Source organism: Sorex araneus, chromosome 4 (genome assembly GCF_027595985.1).
Source record: "Sorex araneus isolate mSorAra2 chromosome 4, mSorAra2.pri, whole genome shotgun sequence".
NCBI lineage: Eukaryota > Metazoa > Chordata > Mammalia > Eulipotyphla > Soricidae > Sorex > Sorex araneus.
In genome coordinates, this window is record NC_073305.1 from 97,690,646 (window position 1) to 97,714,342 (window position 23,697).

Sequence of the window (23,697 nt, forward strand, 5' to 3'; positions counted from 1 at the left end):
ATGAATTAAATAGAACATTCATATCTTCTAACTTTATTCAGCTTATTAATTATGTAACTATTATTGAGGGTGCACCCAGCAGTGCTCAGGGCTTACTTCTGTTTGTGTGCTCAGAGATCACTACTGATGGGACACAGGAGACAACATGAGGTCACAAAGATGAAACCCATGTTGGCCCTGTGCAAGGCAAGAACCCTACCCATTCTGCACTGTCACTTTGAGTCCATTACATTATGTTTTAAAAGAAATTACAGTTAAAAATTAGCATAAATATATACCATCTAGAAATTTAGTATCAATATTTATTTCTCAATTCTTAAATAAAGTTTTCTAACTCACTACAGTTTACATTCCTCATCTACATAAAGAAGTGGTTGGAATAAATCACTAGTCGTCAGCTTGAGATGCAGACTGGTATCACCTGAAGAGCATTAGAAAAGTAGTTATAACCTGTTCCCACGCGAGGATTTAATTTTTTTAACCTATAACTTTACAGCAAGCATTGAAAACCAATGGACTGCATGATCACTAAGTTGACTTCTAGAAAATTTTTCTAATTTTATGATTCACTGTGTTTTGACATAGTAGCAATTGCTAAAGATAACAATGTTCTGAGAATTTACAGTGTCCTGAAAAGTGGAAATTACCATGAAAGACTTTGCTTAAAATTAAGAACATTGTTATCTGCATCCACTCTTAAGTTTTCTGTTATTATACCACAAGCCATACATATATATGTACCTCCTACCTATTTGCTAATCTATTTATAGCATTTATTTGTACATATTTATTTGATTTAACATATGCATCAGTGATAATACAACTTCCAAGTTCTTAGGAATTAACTATTTGCAACTCAGTAACAAATAGTTTTAACTCACATCTCAAGGATTATATGCTAAGAAATTATGTAACATTTTAAAAACAATTGCTAGTGTAGCAGTTTTATTCCTGAATAAGTAAACTATTAATATGTAAGAGATAATAAACCTCCCCAAGTATACAACATTAATAAGTACTTCAAATAATAATTTATTAAAAGCAGGAGAGTTTTATAAAAAGAATTGGTCCGAAGGGAATATTTACTTGTATTAGTATTTGAAAATATAAAACCTCAATAATAGAGAAGTTATAAAATATGTCACTGTTAGTTTTTATCAGCTTTTTACTGAATAGATTTTTATTGGTCTAGATAGATAAGTTTCTTCTTCATAAATACTAGAGACTATAGCTGTGTGCTTTATTATTTAAGAGTGTCATTAAATCAAGAACCCAGTAGCCTACTCAAATCCTAAAAGGAAACTATGGGATAGATTAGAAAACTGAGGAAATGACTAAAATAAATATAGGGGAAAGTGCGTTATTTAATATTTTTTAAAAAATTTATTTGACATTATTATTTACAACAGATTCCATGTTGTTTTATACTTTCAGTTCTACTACTCACCTGTTCCCCCACCACATGGATATCAGTAACTCGCCAGCAGTGTCCCAAGATCCCCTCTCCATCCCTACTTGCTTGCCACTGATCTCTGTTTTGGTTTTCACATCTTCTTATTGTAATACTCACAGAATTTTGTGCCTGCAGTCATGTACTTTTGAATACTTGGGACAGGCAGACTCCTTTTAGCCAATCTAATAATAGGAAGGACAAGAGGTACAGATGACAGCTAGCAGCTAACATGGGTGAATGTAGGTGTAACAAAGAATGTGCTGGTTCTATAGAATTTCTGTGGGCCTAGTTATTTTTGAAAGCTATTCTAACAATTAATACCCAGAAAAAGCACTGCGAAAGAGAATTATGTGATTGTTGGCATAATGTATATATCTATATCACAATCTTCTATTTGCTTCTGACATTGTCAGTCTGTTCTTCTTATTATGTCTTTAGTGTTCATGCATATTTCACTATATTTTTGCCCTATTGATGACAACCTAGACTTAGTAACTAAGACTATTTCACAGATACACCATTAATTATATCATGTGAAATTCTGACATTGGAAGAATAATGTGACTAGTAGAATAGTCCACGTGTTTCAAAACCTGTTCTGTGCAGACTGGAGAAACTGTTTTGCTTCACATTAGCTCTACCACTTATCAGTTTGCTTTACAAGGTCTCCCTGAAATCAATCAGACATGTGCTCCATGCTTTCAATGAATTCTTTACAGCAAGAATAAGCTATGAAATGTTTGAGAATATGAATCTTACACTCTATAGGTTTTGATTTTTAAAAATCAAAATGTGTATACTGGTATTCTTAAAACCTAATTTATGATTTTATATATTTAAGTATTAAAAAATTAAAACAATGTAAAAGTTATGATTAGACTAGTTTTCAGATGTTATTATTTAACTCTTGGGAGTGAGCAAATAGTAACACCCTAAAATATTTTCTTTTCTGTCCCAAATTCTGTTGTTCCATTCATTAATTGAAGCATTTTGGGTTTTTTCTTTGTTTTAAACTAGAAGGAGTACATCAAGTTGTATTTAAATACTCATATAATATTTTTAGTTTAATTTGAGGAAGTAAAAAATAAAAGTGATACAAATTTTAAATAATGGCAAGAGAAAATGCTTCTATACCCACAGGACAGAACCAATTTAAAAGTTGAGTGAGAGTAGAAGTATTTCATGCATGGGGGTGAAGCCCAGGAACACAATATAGAAACTTGTGCTAGCTATTTCTTAATTTTTGTCTCAAACAAGGCTAGGTCTAAAATATAACCATTGTGCACAATAAGGTAAATTGACCTACTTTTCTAAGCATGTCATAAAATTTACATTACCTTTAGCATTGAGCATAGACTTTATATCTGACAGTCAGTGTTAAGTGAGACTAACATTTTCTTGAATAAACAAATTTTCATCACCTTGGAAAAGATATGCACCTTTGCCTCATATCCAGTCTTATTTACAGTAAAAATTTTCCCTTACTGGGAATTTGAGTTGTTTTATTGATCATGGCCACAATATTTGAAAAGTGTAAGTAGATGAACTCCACTCTGAGAACATGCAGTTGTTAAGGGACCATTCAATGACTAATGTATTTGTTGTATTTTAAAACATAACATTCTCTTAAGAAGAATCACTTCTTAAATTTTAATAAGATGCATTAAATATTTTTATTTGGTCTTAGCTGTCAAAAGAGGAAAATATTTAATGACATAAGTAGGAGTACTATTAGGTAGAATTGAAATTTAATACTGTTTCACTTTAAGATATAAGCGTTTTTTTTCCTTAAATTTTGGCACCATTGCATGACATTATGAAGAAAAGAAACTTAAATTTTGAGCTGTCTGATGCTTAGAAGTATCTGTGTGAAGATAGGTGTAATGCTTATGGAGCTCTTCTAAATACAGTCTATTCCTTTTTCAAAGAATGTATAACTACGAGTATTTTAAATCATAAATATTAATATCAGATCATGAATATTAAAAAGTTATTGCTTCTAGATACCAAAAAAGGATAGTGTGAATTATATTCTGTAGCTCAACTTGGAAGTCCAACTGTCACAGAGAACCCTCTCATTGAAATGTCTCAGAAATAGATTGCATGCATATTTAACCCAATAGCTTTCGGCATTCAAAGATAGAGGAGGTGAAATCAAAAGTACCATACCAAAATTAACATCAAGCTGTTTGTTATCTTCGAGTTTTAGAGTAATTTCTAGCACATATAGTAAGTAACTTGGTTTGAAATTTAAAATTACACACATCAGCACAGGTTTGCTTGGAGAATTTCCATGCCTGGGGGAGGGGAAGTGACAGTTGGTGCATTCAGTATATAACACGTGTAACGATAATAAAGTTGATTGGTTGAACTCTCTAGCTTTTCTTCCCCCTTCTCTTCCTCTTCCTGTAGAGTAGTTCAGCTGGGGGTGGAAGGGTTCCCACCCCACCCCCCTTCCTCCCCTATCCCAAGAAGGCGTAGGTTGATACCATTCTTATTGTTCTGCTCGGTGGGAAGTAAAACATAGGCTTTAGAAATTTGAATGGCTACACCAAAGAGAAATTTGAAGCAAGCCCTCTCTCTCCCTTCTTACAGTACTTTGGGGTGGGGTTATTTTTCTAAATGTTCTACAAACTTGAGGTTTCCTTAAGGCTTCTACCCCAGGACAAGGGGGCGAATGAGGGGAAGAAATGTCAAGGGCTTCAGAGGCGCATTGGACTGAGTGAAGAGTGGTGTGGGAAGCTTATGTCTGAAACCCACCCCTCCCTTGGATACCAGGCAAAGGCATTGAGAATCGGAACCAGCTGATGCCGCTGCTGCTGCTTCCCGTTTCCAGGGCGAAATTTTCACAGCAGCTAGATCTAAAGGGAGAAAAAAATCTCTAACCAGCAGCGAAGATCCTATCACCCAACCCAGGCTATGTAACCTTTCAGGCAGGCTTCTCAGAGAATTCTGCAATTTGAAAGCCAGCATTCACGATCCAACAATATGGGTCGGAAATCGGAGCTGGTATGAAAAAAAAAGAAAAGCCTCTTTTCACTCTGAGTGTTTGAAACGATCCGATGAGCATAGGAAGTGGCTGCCAAAGCTCTGGCGGCTGCTCGAGCTGCCGCCGCCACCGCTGCTGTTCCTCGCAGAGGGCTGGACAGAGCTAGTTCGGGTTTCAGCACCTCCGGCGCTGGACAGCTCTCTGCACGCTGCACCGCTGCCTGCTTGATTTTTCCAAGCACTCTCTTTTGCTTTACTGGAGATGCATCTAAATTGCGTTCTGTTCAACAACAAGTAGATTTTTTTTCCTGTACGGGAATTACAGTAGACGATTCTCTCAGTTAAACTGAATTTTCTTTTTTTACGGATTTGATCATCAGGCGTATTTATCCCGATCTTCCCCTCTTTGCAGGAACGAGTCTTTGGGAACGTGGTCCACCCAGGGATGTAAAACTGTGCTTACCGATGCATCCCATACGAAATGCTTATGTGATCGTCTCTCTACCTTCGCCATTTTGGCTCAGCAACCTAGAGAAATAGTAAGTAACAAAGGGAAAACAGGGCTTTAATGCAAAGGCAGAGACATTGTGGCGAGTGTTTCTCCAGGGAACTGCATTTTAAATGGGGAAATGGAAAATGTTGCAGGGTGGCAAATTGGGTGTCTCCTCCTTAGCTACAGTACTTTGGTTAAATGAATTCTAGTTGGTGTTGCTGTAACTAAATTCTACTCTATTTTATGTCTTCTAACTTGAAATTTCTGCGGTATAGTTGTGAGCATGTAATTCAGTCATAATACAAATGGGCTGCAAACTTTCAGATAAAAATAATTGCCAACTTAACTTTCATTTTAGAACTGGAAAGCTGTTCTGGGGAATTTATGAAGATACTGTTGGTAGTAGAATGAAGACCCCAGACACTACAACCAAACACATTGCATATCTGCATTGGATATTTTCAGTACAGGTTTCCTGGGGGTGTCCTTGGTTATTCATTTTTTTAAAAGAATTAAGTTTTTGTGAAAGCTTGGACTGTCCGAAATTGTAAAATCATTTCTTAAAAGTATAAAGATTTGTAAAATGAGTTTTGAAATAGCTCTATAACCTGCCTAATGGGGAAAATACCATCCTTATTAAATAGACTTTGAAAAATTATTTCCAAAGTGAAAAACTGAAAAATAATTGAGGTAAATGTGACTTTATATCAAATTTGGCCTGCACATGCATCACTCTTATTTTCTGACAGAAATTATCTAAAATATTCAGTGTGTATATCTAGTGTTTTGGAATACACTTGATCTTGTACTATATTTCTTTAAACTTGCAATATAAAATCCATGAAAAACTACAGATTTCATTAGCTTGTCTCATAATAGGATCTAGGGAAAGAAACCATGCAAATCTGTGACTGCTTGTAATCTCTATATATGTTTTAAAAGATATAAGGCTTAATTTTCAAGGTCATGTATTTAGAGACTAGCGTTGTGAAGATTATCTCCCCTTACTTGTTCATATAAATAATTTCAAAATATATTCTGAATTTTCATTTAAAATTTGATTTTATTTTACATCCTTAGGTGCCAAGTAAGGGAAATTAAATGAGAGAATACTTAGGGCAAAGTTTCAAAAGTCAGAAAGTTTGAAATTTTTTCAATATTTAAGAACTAGTTTTGTGTGGCACAGTGAGTTATAAATGGGAGGATCAAAGTAAATTTTAGTAAAAAATATTGTGAACTAATTGAACTGTAAAGGAAAAACAAATGTTTCTCAAATTTTTTCTTGAAAAAATATTCAGCATGTGAATATTGACCAAGTTGTAGCATTCTTTCTTTTAAAAAGCCATAAGTGGGTACTGACAGAATCGAGCATTTAAAACTCAAAGGCCTTTATTACTTCACAGTGAAAGATAGGGGAGCGGAGCTGGAACTAGTCATTTTAGGTAGAGTATTGTGAATAGGGTGGCTATTAGATAATTATCTGGTGACTACAACACCTATATTGGCTATTGGCAATTTTTGATGATCAATATAGTTTTTTTGAGTTTATATTTTTTTTCAGTTTTTTCCTAAAAGCTATATTTTTTCTTTGTTCCTTTTGTTTAATTTACAGATCATGGAATCTTCTGGTGCACCTTCAGTTACCCTAATAGTAGGCAGTGGCCTTTCTTGTTTGGCCTTGATCACTCTAGCAGTTGTCTATGCAGCATTATGGAGGTATGTAATCAAGTAGTATGTACCTGAAATAGAATGCTTAGCTATTTAGTATTAAATCAAAACTAAGATAATCATTATATGTACCAGGTATTAATTTACAGAAAGAAGTCTTTATGGCAGAGTTGTAATTATTGTGTTTGAATTATAATAAATGAGTTTAGTAATTAAAAACTCTTCACCTAATTTTCTTGTCTATTCTGTCTATGATGAGAAAATAAACAAAATGTACACACACACACACAAACACACACACACAAACACACTCTCTTCAGAAATCAAATGATGGTAGCCTTCAACAAGTTACTTCCCCCCAACTTTATCTGAAGTAGTATCCACACATGTTTGCTACATATCCCAATTACTGCTGAGCTTGAGTTTAATTGGTACAGTCAAGTTAATTTCTATATTAAAGAAATATGATCTATAAATTAAGTTTTAAGCATATACTTTCAATATATCCCAGGCGAGTAAAATTTTCTAGAATCTTAATGTACTAGCATAATAATGCTTCATGACCAAAAATGACCTCTTAAATGATTCTAAGAAGTCTTATTTTAATAACTCAATTAAAATAAATCAGAAATTATGTAAACAAGGAACATAAGGTTTAAAAATATAATATTTGAAATATTATCTGATTGACTTTTGTAGAAATTTAATATATCTCTAAGTTTTTTTATTCTATTAGAATTAGACCTGTGAGGTTAATTAGGTCTACTCATACACTGATAAGAAGAAGATAACCAAATGACCAAGCTTTCTAGTGGATTTAAAAGTTTTCTGTGTTAAACTTTACATCTACTTAGATTATAATTAAATGTTTTAAATATAGATACTGTATTGGTAAATATAAATTATTCCTTAGTATTTTCAATATTAAAATAGTATAACTAACCAGTCTTGTATTACTTTACTTAAGATGAAAAATATTCTCTAGAACATTTAGGTATAATTGAATAGGAAAAGGAATTTAATTACCCTCAGTTTACTAATAGTCACCAATCCCCAGAATATTTTTATTCTTTTGTGGACAGAACTTTCCAGGATGTTAAATTTTAAAAGATTAAATTTTTTATCTTTATAAAAAAATTAAATATATATGCATTCTTGGTCCATTGGCACAAGTACAAAAATAGAGGTTCTGCCTGCTCATTATGAAGGGAGTCATCTGATAATGAAATACAGAGAGAGAATGTTATGAAGTATTGCCAACCCCATGAAAATTTAAAAAATGCTTAGACTAAGCATGGCATTGTCGACAAAAATGTCCAGAGTTAAGGATTCAGTCAAGCAGGTATTCTTATAATGCAAGAGAAATACAGAAAAAAACTGGGAAAAGACAACTTTCTTTCCCACAGATGACTGGATTGTATGTCTTGGAAAATGAAACTGTGTTTACTGGGCAAGGATAATAAATAGCCACAAAAGTATAACAAATTGTATTCCTTGAAGTATTTAGAATTTAGTTCCATGTCTAAGCACTTAGGGCTCAGACATCAGTTGTACCTCTTTTTATACCTCAATTCAGATGACTAATCCTAATTTGAGTACTACCAGTATAACAGTATAAAGTATATATAAAACTTATCAAAGAAGCAATCAATCTTAATAAACTTCTCTTTAGTCCAGAAAAATTGTATTACAATATTTTTCTTAGTAATTGCCAAACCACATAAAATATTCAAACTTGACATGAAATATTAAAAATACAAGCAAAACTTATATTTAACTTTTCATTAGTTAATGTCCATAAATGCTACAAATAGAATAAGTGAACTAATGTTTTGCTGTAACTTTTAAGACTTGTAAATTAAGTGAACCTTATAGTATGCTTAACTCAAGTTACTTTATAAACTTTTCATTTAACTTGTAACATGATTTGTATTGTCATATTAGCATCTAGCTATTTACTAATTAAAAACTTTAACTTATTATTGATAACTTATAAAATGTATAGACATTAGAATTATTTTATATTTGATTCTGTTTTAAAATTTCTTAATGCCCCATGTAGTTTATTATAAATGTAGCTTAAAAGATTGAGACACTAAATTATATTATCTCCATGTGTCGATATATCTTATAGAATCAGAAAAGAGATAAGTATCTTTGTTTTCCTTGTATTGAAATGAAACTTTCCCCGTTTTTGTTTAAAACATCAAATATGTTTTTAAAAAGTTTTGAACCTCACACAAGAACTTATAAAGCTACAGTGTGATTCAGTGCTTATGAAAATGGGACATCTAAGCCTGGATTATTCATTTTCAATATTTTCCTACTTACAGAACAAATATCACTAAAACTTTTTAATAATTTCATTGTGTGCTTTTACTGCCATAAAAATAGTATTATATGAGTTGTATTCCCACCCATACACAAGAAAACCTAACATAATTTAGTATCTGATTGTGTCTTTAGAATTCCATAATGTGTTTTATTATATGTTAGTTTACTGATGGTTCAGGAACAAGTAAAGTAACTTGAGGCCATTTTGTTTTGAGAATTGATGTAAGGCTAGTCTTGTGTATTTTTTAAAAAAGAACTATTTTTAAATACCTCCAAATCTATCACTTCCCCATCTCACATTGCACAGGAAAATCCAAGCCTGAAGTGGAAAGTAATCCCTTATTCTGATACAAATTAAATAACCTCAGATACACAGCATGTACAAGTGTACCTTTTTGTTACTGTCACTAAGTGATTTACCACAAGGTGCGATAAAGCAAAATAGCCTCTCAGGATAAAAGACTGGTAGGACATTTGATTCTGAGCAGTTTTCTCCATGAATTATATTCGTGTTGCACTTAAAAATTATACAACAGACTATACAGACACTTAATGCCAGTTTATAAGCATTCATGTTAGTGTTTTTATGATTTAAAGCAGAGTGGAAATTTCTCATCCTAATGGTCAACTTTCTTTTTTGAAGGGACAGGGGCTTGGGCACACCCAGAAGTGCTCAGGCCTTACTCCTAGCTCTGTGCTCAGGGATCTTTCCTGGCAATGCTCAGACACCATATATAGCATCAGGGATTGAACCAGGGTCTGTCATGCATCAGGCAAGCACCATATTGTTACAATACTTTTTTCCCTATGAGTGAATTTTAATATATAGATTGGGTTAGATTTCAGGGGTAAGGATTCATGTTCTTTTTCCTTTATTTGTAACAAATACTCTGAAAAAAAACTTGATTACATAAATATACTTAAATGGATGAAAGGTTTCATGATTTTACATCAAAACTGAGGTTTTTAATTTTGGCTCTATTGACATAATGCTTCTATTGACCTATAAGAAAATAATTAACATTATATGCACATGTGCAAAGGTACTGAAAATTGGAACTTACAACATATGTATAACTTAGGTTCTGTTGAAAATGCCATGTTTTCCACATGAATGTCTAAAAGAAAAATAGTCCTCTAGAACTGTTAGATACATAATGCCACAGTAATGTCCTATGTGTTGGGAATAATCTTTACTTTAAAACTCTATTCAATATTTAACTTCTATAAAGGTTCTATTTTAGTGTTTCTCTTTTTTGCATAAGCTCTACCAATGTGAATGATGGTAGAATTTTAAAATTGGTGACTCTTTCTCTCTTTGACTAGGTACATACGCTCTGAAAGGTCCATAATTTTAATTAACTTCTGTCTGTCTATCATCTCATCCAATATTCTCATACTGGTGGGACAGACTCAGACACATAATAAGGTATGATTATTGATTCTCTTTTGTATGTTTATGATTTGATAATATTGGTTAAATGTATAGTCTCTTATAGACCAGAAATGTATTCCTGAGCTAGATTTCCTGTAAATTCATGCTATTTATAATAGTAAAATATTGGTCAAATATGTCAAAGCTCTATAAATTCAGTGACGGTACACAAAAGCACAAATTTTTATTCATTATCTTAGTTGAGTAGGATTATGTTTTTCTCTAATTTATTAATGTACAGATCCTAAAAAGCAACTATGAGTACTTACAAGGCTAACACAGTTTTGAAAATCTACCCAGGTATTATCCATTGGCAATAATCTGAGAGTATAGGTGCTACAACTTTAGGTTTTAATACTTGTCAAAATGGTGTTCTTACCCAAAAATATTTTGATACTTACACAACATTGCACAATAGCAACATAGTCACTCTTAATAGAATTTAGAAATATAGATCCTATTATATAAATTATTGAAATGACCCTGTCAATTTAGAAATAATTACTAACTCTTAATCAAATTATTACTCTGGAATGCATATTCCAACAAACCCATAATAATCTAACTCAAAACTATTTTAAACACTGCTCTAATTATTAATCTGTTTAGATGTTTCTTTTCCAACTTCTATGTTTTCAAACACAAAGTCAACAATTAAACGTTTCTACATAATTTTGTTAATTTAAAAACTTTACTTAAAAAATACCTTCACTTTTAAAGAGGTTCTTTTAGAAGTATATTTGGTATTTATAAAACATGTATTACTATTTTGCTCATTAATACATTTTATTAATATATAAGACTGCTATTATTGATCTCTATAATTTAGGCTGTCTGTTTCCATCTGAAGAATCTGATTTTGATCCTAGATAGTACATGGAAAACTATTGAAGTTATTCTGATAACTTCTTGAATTGTACTACCCTAGGCCAGGGGAGAGCCTAAAGAGGCAGTCACTAATTCTTGTCAGAACAAACCAGAACAAAACAATAACCTAATCAAAGCCTTTCTAGATGTAGAAAGCACTTTTTATATTTATTTTAATGTTTACCATTTATTTTCTTCTTTTTTCTTTATAAAGATTAAGAGATGTTTTAAGTCCCTATTGTGGCAATTTAACATAAATTCAAACAATAAATACTTGAAAATGGGCAAAACAGAAGAAAGGAGAAAGAAATGCACAAACTAACCAACAGAGGGATAAATGTGGATAAGTCTGGCTACAGCTGAGAAGGAAATATCAGAGAAGGGAGTAGAGGTGAAGAGAAAATTGTTCTTTAAACTCTAAAGCATTTCTTAAAGTTAATCATCTTTGCCCCTCTTTTGTTTCTGGGGTGGGCTTGGGGGGAGGTAGAAGATGGGAGTTTAGGATGGGGAAGACGGGTCGGGAAGGGCACCCATCAGTGCTCCCAGGATATTCCAGGCTCTGTGCTCAGGATTAACCCTAGGTGGTGCTCAGAGGACCATATGTGATGCTGGTGGTTGAAATCAGAGTTCCAGCCGTCAGGGCATGCAGAAAAAGGGCCTCGCCACTTGTACTGTTGCTTTGCCCTACCTTGCCTTTTCAACTGTTCAGCTGAACAGGATTTCCAAGATCCCTTGGAAATATTTCAAATTATTTGTTGATTCACAATTTTTTAAATTGTTGTTCCTTGAATCTCTTGTCAGAAAGGAAAGCTTTCTTCAAACATAGGATTATTAGGCCTCTGAATCAGAGAGGGAAAAAGTAAGTTAGATTTAACTTGAGCTCAGAGTTTGAGTTTTCTCCACTCTTGATACCCTTCCTACCACTTTTGAAATCCTTTAACCCACTTTTTTTTTTGCTTTTTTGGGTCACACTCGGTGATGCACAAAAGTTATTCCTGGCTCTGCCTTCAGGAATTACTCCTGGAGGTGTTCGGGGTATCATATGAGATTCTGGGAATCGAACCCAGGTTGGCCATGTGTAAGGCAAATGCCATACCCGCTCGCTGTACTGTAGCTCCAGTCCCTAAGCCACAGTTTTTTTGAATGCCCTTATAGAATATGGAAAACTTGATCTTTTGAAGAAAAAAAAATGCCCTGAAAAGTTTTATCTATGTAGTAAAGTTTATGTAAGATCTAAGAGTATAATAGAATCTTCTCAAGGCCTTCTGCATATTGTAGTGGTTTCTGTTAAAATCCTGGCAATCCCCTTACCACAAAGGCAGGTCACATGTAATGATACAATTCTGTAGCCACTAAAACAAAATCTGTTAATTAATGTTATAAGTATAATTCAATATATGAACAATCATTTAACCAATAGTTTAGGTGTTAAAAGGTTTATGCAATATTTCACAATTTTTATTAGGTCTTCAGAATTTGTGTATTTACATTTCAACTTAACTAGGTACATTTTAAATGCTCATTAGCCAGATGCGACCAGTAATTACCATATAGTGTGGATCTGTGATAATAGAAAGAAACCAACACAGTCTCAAGAAATTACATTCTACCACTCATCTTGGCTTTTCTAGGTATTCTGAGTCTTAGTTTTTCCAAGAATATGTCTTTTTGATATCTGTAAACATAATGACTAGCCCAGGCAGAAAAGACAAATCCAGTTGTACTTTTCATTTCTCATTAGAAATAATGGCTGATATGGTTTTGGCAGAAAGAAAATAAGTTTAGCATAGATTTTCCCCCCAGTAAATTAACAAAAGAATAGATTCTAGGTGGCTTGGGGTCATAGAGGTTTTGTAGCAAAGACAATGTGCTAATTTTTGCTCCTATAGTTATCAATGTTTGTGGGGGAAAATGGATAGGTTGGTGAAGAAAAATGGGGTTCTATTGTATGGGTTTTCTTTTATGTTGTTAATTCTGTTTTGGCTCTGAGTAAGTGGTCTTGCAAGCCTAACACCATTTACTATAGATACTAGGATGAAAACTAAAAAATTCAAGCAAACAAATACTGGGATTTTTTTTTTCAGTTACAAAATAGTGGCAGGTTTTCAGAGAATGATCATTTATTTTATTATGGTCTAAGTGCTAAATTGAATTAAATTGGCCTTGCAAAATATTGTATGTGTAATAGCAGTATTTACTGTATTTTGGCTAATGTGTTCAAAAAAATGTTCAAATACAAAGTATATCATCACTATAAGTTTCTGATCCTTAGAAACCTCAGGAAGATTATTTTTAAAAGTAAAATGTGAAGCAGTGTTCTATATTTTATTTTGGCTGTGTTGTAGGACCCATTGCTGTTAGGGGCTGTAATTAATCGAATTCTTATTTTTGACTTCACTGATAAATTTTGATTGATGCTTTAGTGTTCCCACTTGGAAAAAATGTATATGTTTGAAAGAGATTCTTGATGAACAAATTATTTAGTACTGCCTCTGAGAATTGTCATGGCTAGTTTGTGTGAAAACTGCTATTTGATGCTGATATTCAGAAGAGTTTTGAAGTGTCATATTGGGATCTTCCTCTGAATTGCTTGTTGAAATATAATTGAATCAATTACCTTGCACAAAGTAGCTTTGATTTCTTTTGAATTATAATAGAAATAAGCTGAAAGAATTCATTGTTGAACATATCATATATTTAAACTTTTAAACTGTAGATTCAATTGTTGAAAGTAAGGAATCAAGTGCAATATCATATATTTCTTCCTACAATGGAGCCATACAGTTTAATGATATTTATGTCGTTACATTTGTAGCTTTCTTATAGAGTGGCATTGCTCTCTGCTCTCTTTTGTACATTTGTAATTCTAACCAAGATGTGCAGGTATCATGTAAGGAATGATTGTTTATTTGAAAAGATTCCTTTATACTAGTGTGGTTTTTTGTTGTTGTTGTTCACCAGAAGGCTATTTTTGCTTCCACTTTTCAGAAAGCAAACTTTATTTTGGAAGCACATATTTTCAGAGAATGATTGTCCTAATCACATATAATATATAGCACAGCACTGTAGCACCGTCATCCCGTTGTTCATCGATTTGCTCGAGTGCGCACCAGTAACATCTCCAATGTGAGACTTGTTGTTACTGTTGTTACTTGTTGTTACTTGCTGTTACTGCTTTTGGCATATCAGATATGCCAAGGGGAGCTTGCCAGGGTCTGCCGTGCGGGTGGCATACTGGGTAGATTGCGGACTCTTTGAGAGGGACATTTTTTATATTTATGTACATGTATGTAAATATAAAAACCTAGAGGAAATTCCAACCCTAAGAAGGGAGGCTAATGGGCAGCAAGCCATACTGGTCACCTTGTAACCTTTTTTGGCCTTTAAACAGATCTGAATTCTTTTTATCATTCTGGTGACTACTAGATTGATGAGACTTTGCTAATTCCAAATACAGTACTTATATTTTGGTCTGATATTATTGAACTGATGGGTGGGATCTAGGAACGTGACCAACATTGTAAGTAATCACAGGTAAATGGAACGGCCTATTGGGATGTCGGGAGCTTGGGGAGCTGACGCTTATTCCCAACACTGTCAGACAGTTGATGCAAGGGGCCCCTTCCATCCTTTCAAACGTCTTTCTACACGCAGTAAAGTTCATTTAAACTGTTTCCGGTAGGAGCCAAAGAGATAGGACTGCAGGTAGGACACTTGTCTTGTACCAGGTTTAACAGGGACACAGATGATATATAATAATTTATATATTTTATATAGAGAAATATATATTTGTATAATATAAAAAAACATTTGTGATATAATACAAATATATATTATATAATATAATAATAAACATATGTTATCTATATATAGAAATATATTTCTAGAAGAATTTAAGGTGATATACATAAAAGCTCTTTTTTTATTAATTATTTTGAGCTGCCCAAGAAGTTTAAATTGCTGAGAGTTTTTCTCCCACAACATCACTATAAAGTCGTAATAAAAGCAAGTCAAGCTCAGATTACATTACATGCATATTTATTAGCTAGATGCATATTTATTAGCAAATCAGAAGCAGCACCTGTTCTGTAAACTCAGGGATATTCCAGATGTTTGTCTTCTTGAAACAATGACCACACCTTGTATACAACATTCACTTGAGGTGGCATAACAAAACTAGCTAGAGTTCATTAGCTTTTAATAAACATAGTCAGAAATTCTCCTATTATAATGTATTAACAGAGAGTAATTGGAGATGAAATTGTGGGTGCCATGTTTTAGAACAGAATATTTACCTCACTGGAATCTTCTCTACAGTTCATTTGTGAGTTAGAAATATTTAATGGTGTCGGGGCTGGAGTGATAGCACAGCGGGTAGGGCGTTTGCCTTGCACGCGGCCGACCTGGGTTCGAATCCCAGCATCCCATATGGTCCCCTGAGCACCGCCAGGGGTGATTCCTGAGTGCATGAGCCAGGAGTGGACCCCTGTGCATCGCCGGGTGTGACCCAAAAAGCAAAAAAATAAATACAAAAAATAAAGCAATAAAAAAAAGAAATGTTTAATGGTGTAAACCAATCCAAACATTCTCCCACATCTGATTCTCTATTTCTGAGCTTCAAGTTAAGAGTTTTATCCTACTACTACATTCACCATTTTTGTCTCTGCCCCATATTGTAATGTAATATGTAAATTAAATGTTTGTTTTTATCTTAGTGTAATTTTTTTCTGTGGTCTTGATCCTATTTAAGTTTGCACTCTGAGAGTTACTCTCTTTGTTCCATTTGCACTATTGAGGGTTTTGTAATGATCAGGGTTGCGTACATGCTTGATTGTGATACTCTACATTTATTTAGTGTGGTTCTCTGAATGGATCACACATTGGTCTTGAGGTGCTTGCACACTTGGCTGAAGTGCTTGCTAAGGGGTTCACTTGATTAGTTTTGTTGATGCACATATGCTTGTTGGGGGTTGCACACTTTAGTTATAGTACTTACACATATTCAACATTTCTGGTAAAACTGTATGTTTCATCTAAACAATTGGCTTTAAAATTTACTCCAAAGCACTAAAATATGTTATCTATTTATTTATAAATATATACAGTCATTTACTGTTAGTGTATCAGATTTCAGAAATAAATGTAATTGAGTAAAAGTTTTATAATTCATAAAATTTTAGAAACTTTAAACATGCCAATCCATTCTGTGATTTTAGTTTTATTATACTAAAACACCAAATTGCATATAGTTGGCAAAAAAATTCTGTAACTTCTTGTTCCATGCGAATCTTTAATTTTGGAATTCTGTTATTTTTCCTTAACTCAACTGATTTCCCAAATATCTCTTCAAACGTCTCAGTTCCTTATTCCTGTGAGAAACTATCTTTCTCTACCCAAGTACACCAGTTCAGGGCTCCTGTACACAGGATTTCCTGTGCATATTGTACTACCTGCTTTCAACTGTACCATATGCTTCTTAGGACAGGACTAGGTTAATTCTTAAACTCAAAATAAACCAATAAACTAGATAAAATAATAAAATAAACTATAATTAAGTGAATTAATTTTAATCATTTCAGCTAATACCTACAGTTTTGCAAAATAGGTTCCCAGCTGTAGAAGGAATTTGACCCAACATAATAATAACTCTTTTCCAGAGCTCTGTTTTAAGCTGTAGGTGATTGATGGCTTGTTTGTAAAAATCATCTGGTCTTCTGAAACCTAACAAATGTGAATGTTCTCATTTGATATCTCATGTAAAATGTTCATAACCTTTGAGCAAAATGTGTTTTTTCCATAATTTTTATAGAACTCTTTTGGAAATATTTCTTGCCAGTGATGTCCCAAATGTGTGTTTCTTATGTCTCAAGTATATATGTAATCCCAATAGCTAATGCTAAAACCTTCGATTTAGATTTATTAAAATTCAATTTGATTCGCTATATGTCTATAAAAGGATTTCTATAATAAGCTTATATTCATTTGAATCCATTTTGGGTATCTGACTAACTCTGTCAGAATTATTTTGAATTTCTGAAAATCAAGTACATAATAGTTGATTTTTTCTTTAGTTTTCCTAGTCTCCCATAAATTGATTTTTTTCTTTTTTTATTAGAGTCAGTGGAGTTAGACTTTCTTCTATTTTAGTTTTCCTGTATCTTCATTATATGTTTCTAGGCTTGAGAGGCTGGAGTTAATTATGATATCATTGCTGTCAACTCCAAAATAGGATAAAAGCTCCATATAAAGGGTAGCTTCGAAACAATAATAAAAGGTGATAGTGGAATTATTTGATAATAAGGAGTTAGAGAGCTGTTAAAATTCCAGAAATCAAGTGTGTACCTAATTAAAACTTCAAAACTAGACAAACCTCTGAGTGAGCATTATTTCAACAAGGGAGAAGTAAAAGAGAATCAAGTCTCTTGCCTGTGTGTTGGTAGTTGCTGTGGAAGAGTTGGGGCCTATTCTGATTACCCTGTCTTCTTCATTGATAGTCAGACATTTTGTAATAAAACATCCTCTGGGTACTGCCAATAGGCACCTTGATTTGAGCAATCCAAGTCTTTAATCACACTACCACACTATAGATCTGAACATTATGAATCTACAGTTGATTATCATAAGACTCTTAATTTAGATCTCCACATTTAGCTTTTTTTGTTTGTTAGCCTCTTTTTCATATTACTGTGATAAAGATCTTAAATTTAAAGGAAGAAACCAACTGATTGCATCCTACCCTGATTGAAACTCTACAATAATTCTGTAGAGCTCTTGAGACAAATTCTTTTTTCTGATCATGCCTACATTGGGCTGCTTCTAGTATGCACATTGACTTCATGGGAAATGATGACTCTTCTGGCATAGATGAGTTATAAAAATACTTCTGCCTCCCCAAACTGATACAAGCATTAGCAAAGCTGTTTGTTTCCCATTTCTGCTCCATGTTGGGGTTGCTGTATTCCTGTGCATCTAGAGATTCTGTGACCATCAGATATACCCTTACCTCTTTACTTTTGCACCAAACTCCTTTTACTTTGTCTCATAAACTCCAACTATCCTTTGGGAGTTGTATTTTTCAAATCATTTTAGTGAAGTTCTTTAGTGTTATTTTATGCTTCTATGATCAAGGGTATATGATTTTGTTGTTAGCATCAATTAAATTATTCTCTAAGTGTTTGTGTATTGATCAACCTTGCCCACCAGTACAAGGATGATTTTCAAGGGCAGTGTTTTTCTCTTGTTTCTAGACTGCAAAATCTCTCAGAGGAGTACTTATTTTGGTATAAATTAAATACTTAGTATGTGATAGGAAATCATTAATGAGCTCATTTGATAAGTGACTATTAAATGAGGCATAATATAATTAAAATGCAGTCATTTTTACATTTGGACCGGTTTTAGAATAATGGCAAATTTCATCCTTTTTTCTTATTGATTTACAGGAAAAAGGAGGTAAGGGTAATAATAAAGACAGATTACTTTGGGATCCTTGAAATATGGTCAGAAGTACTATCTCTTAGATTTTATCTTAATAAATGGATATATGAAACACAATTCAAAATCTCAATGATTATCTAGGCGTTTTAGAGAAGGTTGGAGATTATCTATTTTTTTCCAGGAGAGCTAAAGCACTAGAGAAGTTATAAATTTTTCCAACTACAACCTCTTCTACTTTTTTCTATATATTAGATAATAGGACTGGTCAGAAGTTTGTCTAATGTTATAAGTTTGTCTAATGTTATCAAGAGATCCATGTTGCACAATCCTAGCTGATAATGTTCCTGAGAATTCTGAATTCTAAATGAATACTACATACAGTGAATAATGTTAAATCACAAATATTTTTATAAAAAAAGAAAGATCTTTGATGTAATTACAATAGAATATTTTTCACTATACTAGCTTTAAAACTCTTCCTCTCTGGATGCATATACAGAATAAAGGGAGTAGGTTTTAGATTAGCACCGAAGATCATTTCTCAGAAGTGAAATTTCTCAAAGTGTGAGATTAGAATGGTGTGGCTAGTCAAGGAGAGAACTCCTTTAGATGGTATATACATTTTAGAATCCAATTCAAACTTTAAGGTAAAGCGCCAAGTAGTAAATTTAGAATTTTTGAAGACTTTATAATTTCACATCTACTCAACTCTGTTGCTATAACTTGAAAGAATCAGAAATATAAAGAAATGGATACAGTTGGCATGAGACTATTGTAAGTCAACCCTAGGTAATACAAGAAGATTCTAAAATACATACAAATAGAACTACAGATTAAAGTGAGACTAGACCATTTTAGGTTGATGTTTTTGTGTAAAAACGGTCTTTCATTCTCAGTATCTACCTAAGACTTAGCATGGCCTGAAAAACTAGAACAGGGGACTTTTGACAGTTTCTGAAAAGAATCCTGCAGTGATAAAAATAGGTAAAGAGAACTTTGAATTTCTTTTTTGGAGAAAAAAAATAAACTGTTTCTTTACATATGTGACTAGTTGGTACCAGTATATAAAACACTAAAATAAACACTAGACATCACTCTCAACTAAGCACGGCATTTTATAAAGAGCCTAAAAGAGTTCAGATGCCCAATGCATGGAACACCAAGCTGGCTCTTTGTAGAAAAAAACATTTCTTTTCAGAGTGAGAGATCAAACTCAGGTCTCATGCATGCAAAGCATGTACTTTTCTAGTGAGACATACCCTAGGCCTTGAAGAAAACTTCTTAAAGTATGCTAATAAATATTAAATCTATTCAAGTTTCTTACTGACATAATTGGGCAGAAAAATGTCTGACACAGAAAGAAGGGATGTTATGGTATAGCTAAATGCCCTCTAAGTTCACCCACAGGCAGATAATTTTCCATTTTATATCATCTGATCGTATAATTATTTTTAAAAGACATATTATGATTGCTATATAATCCATTTCTATAGTCTATTTTCAAATGTATTATATGAAGTTTGTTCATTTTGTTATTTATTTTATGGTCTTGTTTCTAAGCATTGAGTACATCTACCATATCCAGATGTCTCTATGCTTTGGGATAACTCCTGGCAGTGCTTGAGGCACCATATGTGGTGCCAAGGATAGAACCTGGGTCAGCCACAGGCAAGGCAATTTTATTACATTCTGTAATACCTTCCTACCCTTAGACTGTTAGGTTTAAAATTTAAGCTCTGACAAAAAGGAGTATGTATTAAACTAAAGGTGTATGAATTCCAGGCAAATTAAATTATTTCGTTATCCTAGGCTACTAGTGACTGAATCAAGTTCCACTTGCAAAAAGAAATGTTTTACTTTAGCAGTAAGAAATATAACTGTAACTTTTCATTCATATTTTTTTTGTTTTGGGGTCACAAAAAAAGAAAACCTTAGCAGTACTCAAGGGTTATTCTGGCTCTGTGATCCTAGAGATGCTCAATAGACCATGTGATACTGGCATTCAAACATTGGCTTCCTGCATGCAAAGCCTTCTAATTTATATCTCTATTCATTAGCTGATAATTTTTGATTTATCAATATTTTTATTCATATTAATGTCTGTATTTGTGCTAAATCTTAAGCTACAAATTATAATATGATACACATAGTTTTTATATATCTTTATAGATGTGTCTCATAATTATATATATATGTATACATATATATGTATACACACATACCCACACACACATACACATACACACTACTGCTATATAGGGTTTCTTTATTTTCTTTTAATTGGTGAGATTAGGCTACCAACTCTGCCCAGGATTACTCCTGGTCATTTTGGGGGAAACCACGCAGTTTTCAATATTAAATACAGATCAGAAGCATACAAGACAGGTACCTTGCCCCCATAATATCTCTTTGGTTCTTTCTCTGTATTTTAAAGTGGTTTTAAAGTGTATTTTTTTCTGATAGGGATAATATATATTGGTTTCAAAAGTGGAAAAATAGGTATAGGTTTTTATTCTGTATTATTTCTTTTAGTACTGCTTGAAACATGATTGCTTATTTGTTCAGAAACTTATCTTTTTTTCTATTTTCCAAGTAATGTTTTCGTTATCTAATTGCTATCTAACAAATTACATCAATTTAAAAATTAATGAATATTTATAATACAGTTCCTTTGAGTCAAGAATTTGAGATCTGTTTGCCAGGGTAATTCTGGCTGCATGCTCCTGTGAGCCACAGTTCAAATGGATGAGCATCACGGTCATCTAAAGGTTTGATAGGTCTGGAATATCTGCTGTTTAGTATTTAAATATTTCAAGTATAACTGAAAATTCACTTATTCTAAATGAAGGGTTTTATAATCCTACTATTTACTGTATATCTGCCATTTATCGGGTTACTTGATCAGTTTTCACATATCACCTTAGTGGTCTTTTTAAATTGTAAATCAAATACTTGATATTTATTTGCTTTAAAATCCTTTAATTAGAATAAGGGAAGCAGAATCCAGAGCTTCTGTGACCCATAGTCCCTGACCTGATAGTCATTATTTTCTTTAATCTCACTATACTCCTATAATGCTGAACTTCCACTAGAAATACTATAGGACTAATCAATAAGCCCAAGGCCAGGCGACTGTCTCATTTGTGCCTTTTGGCCTGAAGTGGCTATTAACAAACCCAATTATAAGTGTCTCGTCAGTTACCGTTTCTCCTAGTGTATAGTTTGTTCCCTCATCTCTGGGATTTCTCAGATATTCTCCCCTCCACTGCAGTTGCTTTTTTTTTTTCTTTTTGGGTCACACCCGGGGATGCACAGAGGCACAGAGGTTACTCCTGGCTCTGCACTCAGGAATCACTCTTGGCGTCCTGGCAGTGCTCAGGGGACCATATGGGATGCTGGGAATCGAACCCGGGTCAGCCGCATGCAAGGCAAATGCCCTACCCGCTGTGTTATCTCTCCAGCCCCTGCAGTTACTTTTTTAGTTGTTGGTAAACTTGGTTACCTATTTCACATTTACAAGTTCAAATATAATCTCACAGAGGTCTTTTCTAAAAATTCTTCCTCCTTGAAACCAAAATACTACTGTAGTTTTCTCATTATTCTTTCTCTAGAATCATATTATTTTCTTTTCATCATTGCTTTGTCTATTTTATTTAAATTCTGAAGAGAAGACATATTATTTTTTGTGTTTCTTTGGTAATATATACCCAGTCCCCAGCACAGAATTTAGTGCATAGAAGCAAGCAGGTATTAAATATTTTAAAAGAATGAAGGAAATATCAAACTCTCACTTGTGTTCTAATGTAGCAGTAGGAAGGGCTAGTTTAAAGGATTAAGATTACACCTACCTAGCCAGGTATCTGCCATGTAATGCAGTTTTAATTCGGGTATAATGTACATTTGTTAAGATGCAGTGAGGAGGCAGAGTGATAGTACAGTGGGTAGGGCATTTGCCTTGCATGTAGCTGTCCTGGATTTCTTTCCCAGAATCCCATATGGTCCCCTGAGCACTGCCAGGAGTGAGTGCAGAGCCAGGAATATCCCCTGACCATTGCCTGATGTGACCCCTCCCCCCAAAAAAAGAGCAAAAGAGGAGATGCACAGTGAATAAAATGATGATGGTTGATCAACATATATCTTTGTGGGGTTTTTTTAATGTAGTAGTACTTTATTCATCTATTGATTAAGCTGATTGACATGGGCATAAACTTCACATTATTCTTTTCTTTTTAATTTCTAAATTGAATATTCGTGAGATAGACCATTACAAAGCTGTTCATAATTGGGTTTCAGTCATACAATGATCCAGCACCCATCTCTCCACTAGAGTACATTTCCCACCAACAATGTCGCATTTCCCTCCCAACAACCCCAACATCCCAACTTCCCCCCCGCACCCCAGCCTCCTTCTATGGGAATCACTTTCCTTCTTGCTCTTTCTCTTCTTTTCCTTTTGTGCATTATGGTTTGCAATACAGGTACTAAGCGGCCATGGTGCGTGTTCAGGGCATTCAGTGTTTTTATTGGGACTGTAAGGCGGGAGTAGCTTTTTAACTGGGTGGCAGCTTTGGGGTGTGGATGTGACTGCAGAGACTTCCGGAAGTATAGGGAGGAGAAGAGGGGATGTAGCCCATCTCCACCCCCAGAAAGCCTGGATATTTCAGTCACAAAACCCACATACCAGAATTTTCAGTAGTTTAACATGCATCTTTGTAAATAACACTCGGATCAAGCTATGGAGCATTGTTCTCACCCTGAAAGTTCTTTGTCCTTTGCTTCTAGTTAACCCTCATCCTCATGGACAGCCTATATTTTGGGTTCTGTCATCCCACATTAGTATTTATCTGCTTGGAGTTTCATATAACGGAATTATGAAGACATTTCCATCTTGTCTTTTTTTTGCTTGGCATACTGTTTTTCAGATGCAAATAAATTGTTACATGCATTGATGATTCTTTTATGTTGATAAATATAATTTAATTGCATATCAAAATTTATCCTTTCTCCAAATGATCACTGTAT

General features: G+C 33.6%; 1 protein-coding gene across 4 annotated transcripts in view; it reads left to right on the top strand.

Moving 5' to 3' along the window:
- The window catches only part of ADGRB3 (adhesion G protein-coupled receptor B3), an 823,957-nt gene that overhangs the window by 653,121 nt on the left and 147,139 nt on the right, over positions 1-23,697 (top strand). For all 4 annotated transcript variants that reach the window (XM_055134853.1, XM_004605882.2, XM_055134855.1 and 1 more), the window contains 3 exons: positions 4,854-4,980; positions 6,547-6,650; positions 10,263-10,365. In XM_055134853.1, coding sequence (XP_054990828.1) covers positions 4,854-4,980; positions 6,547-6,650; positions 10,263-10,365 — 334 coding nt within the window. The remainder of the gene's footprint in view (positions 1-4,853; positions 4,981-6,546; positions 6,651-10,262; positions 10,366-23,697) is intronic.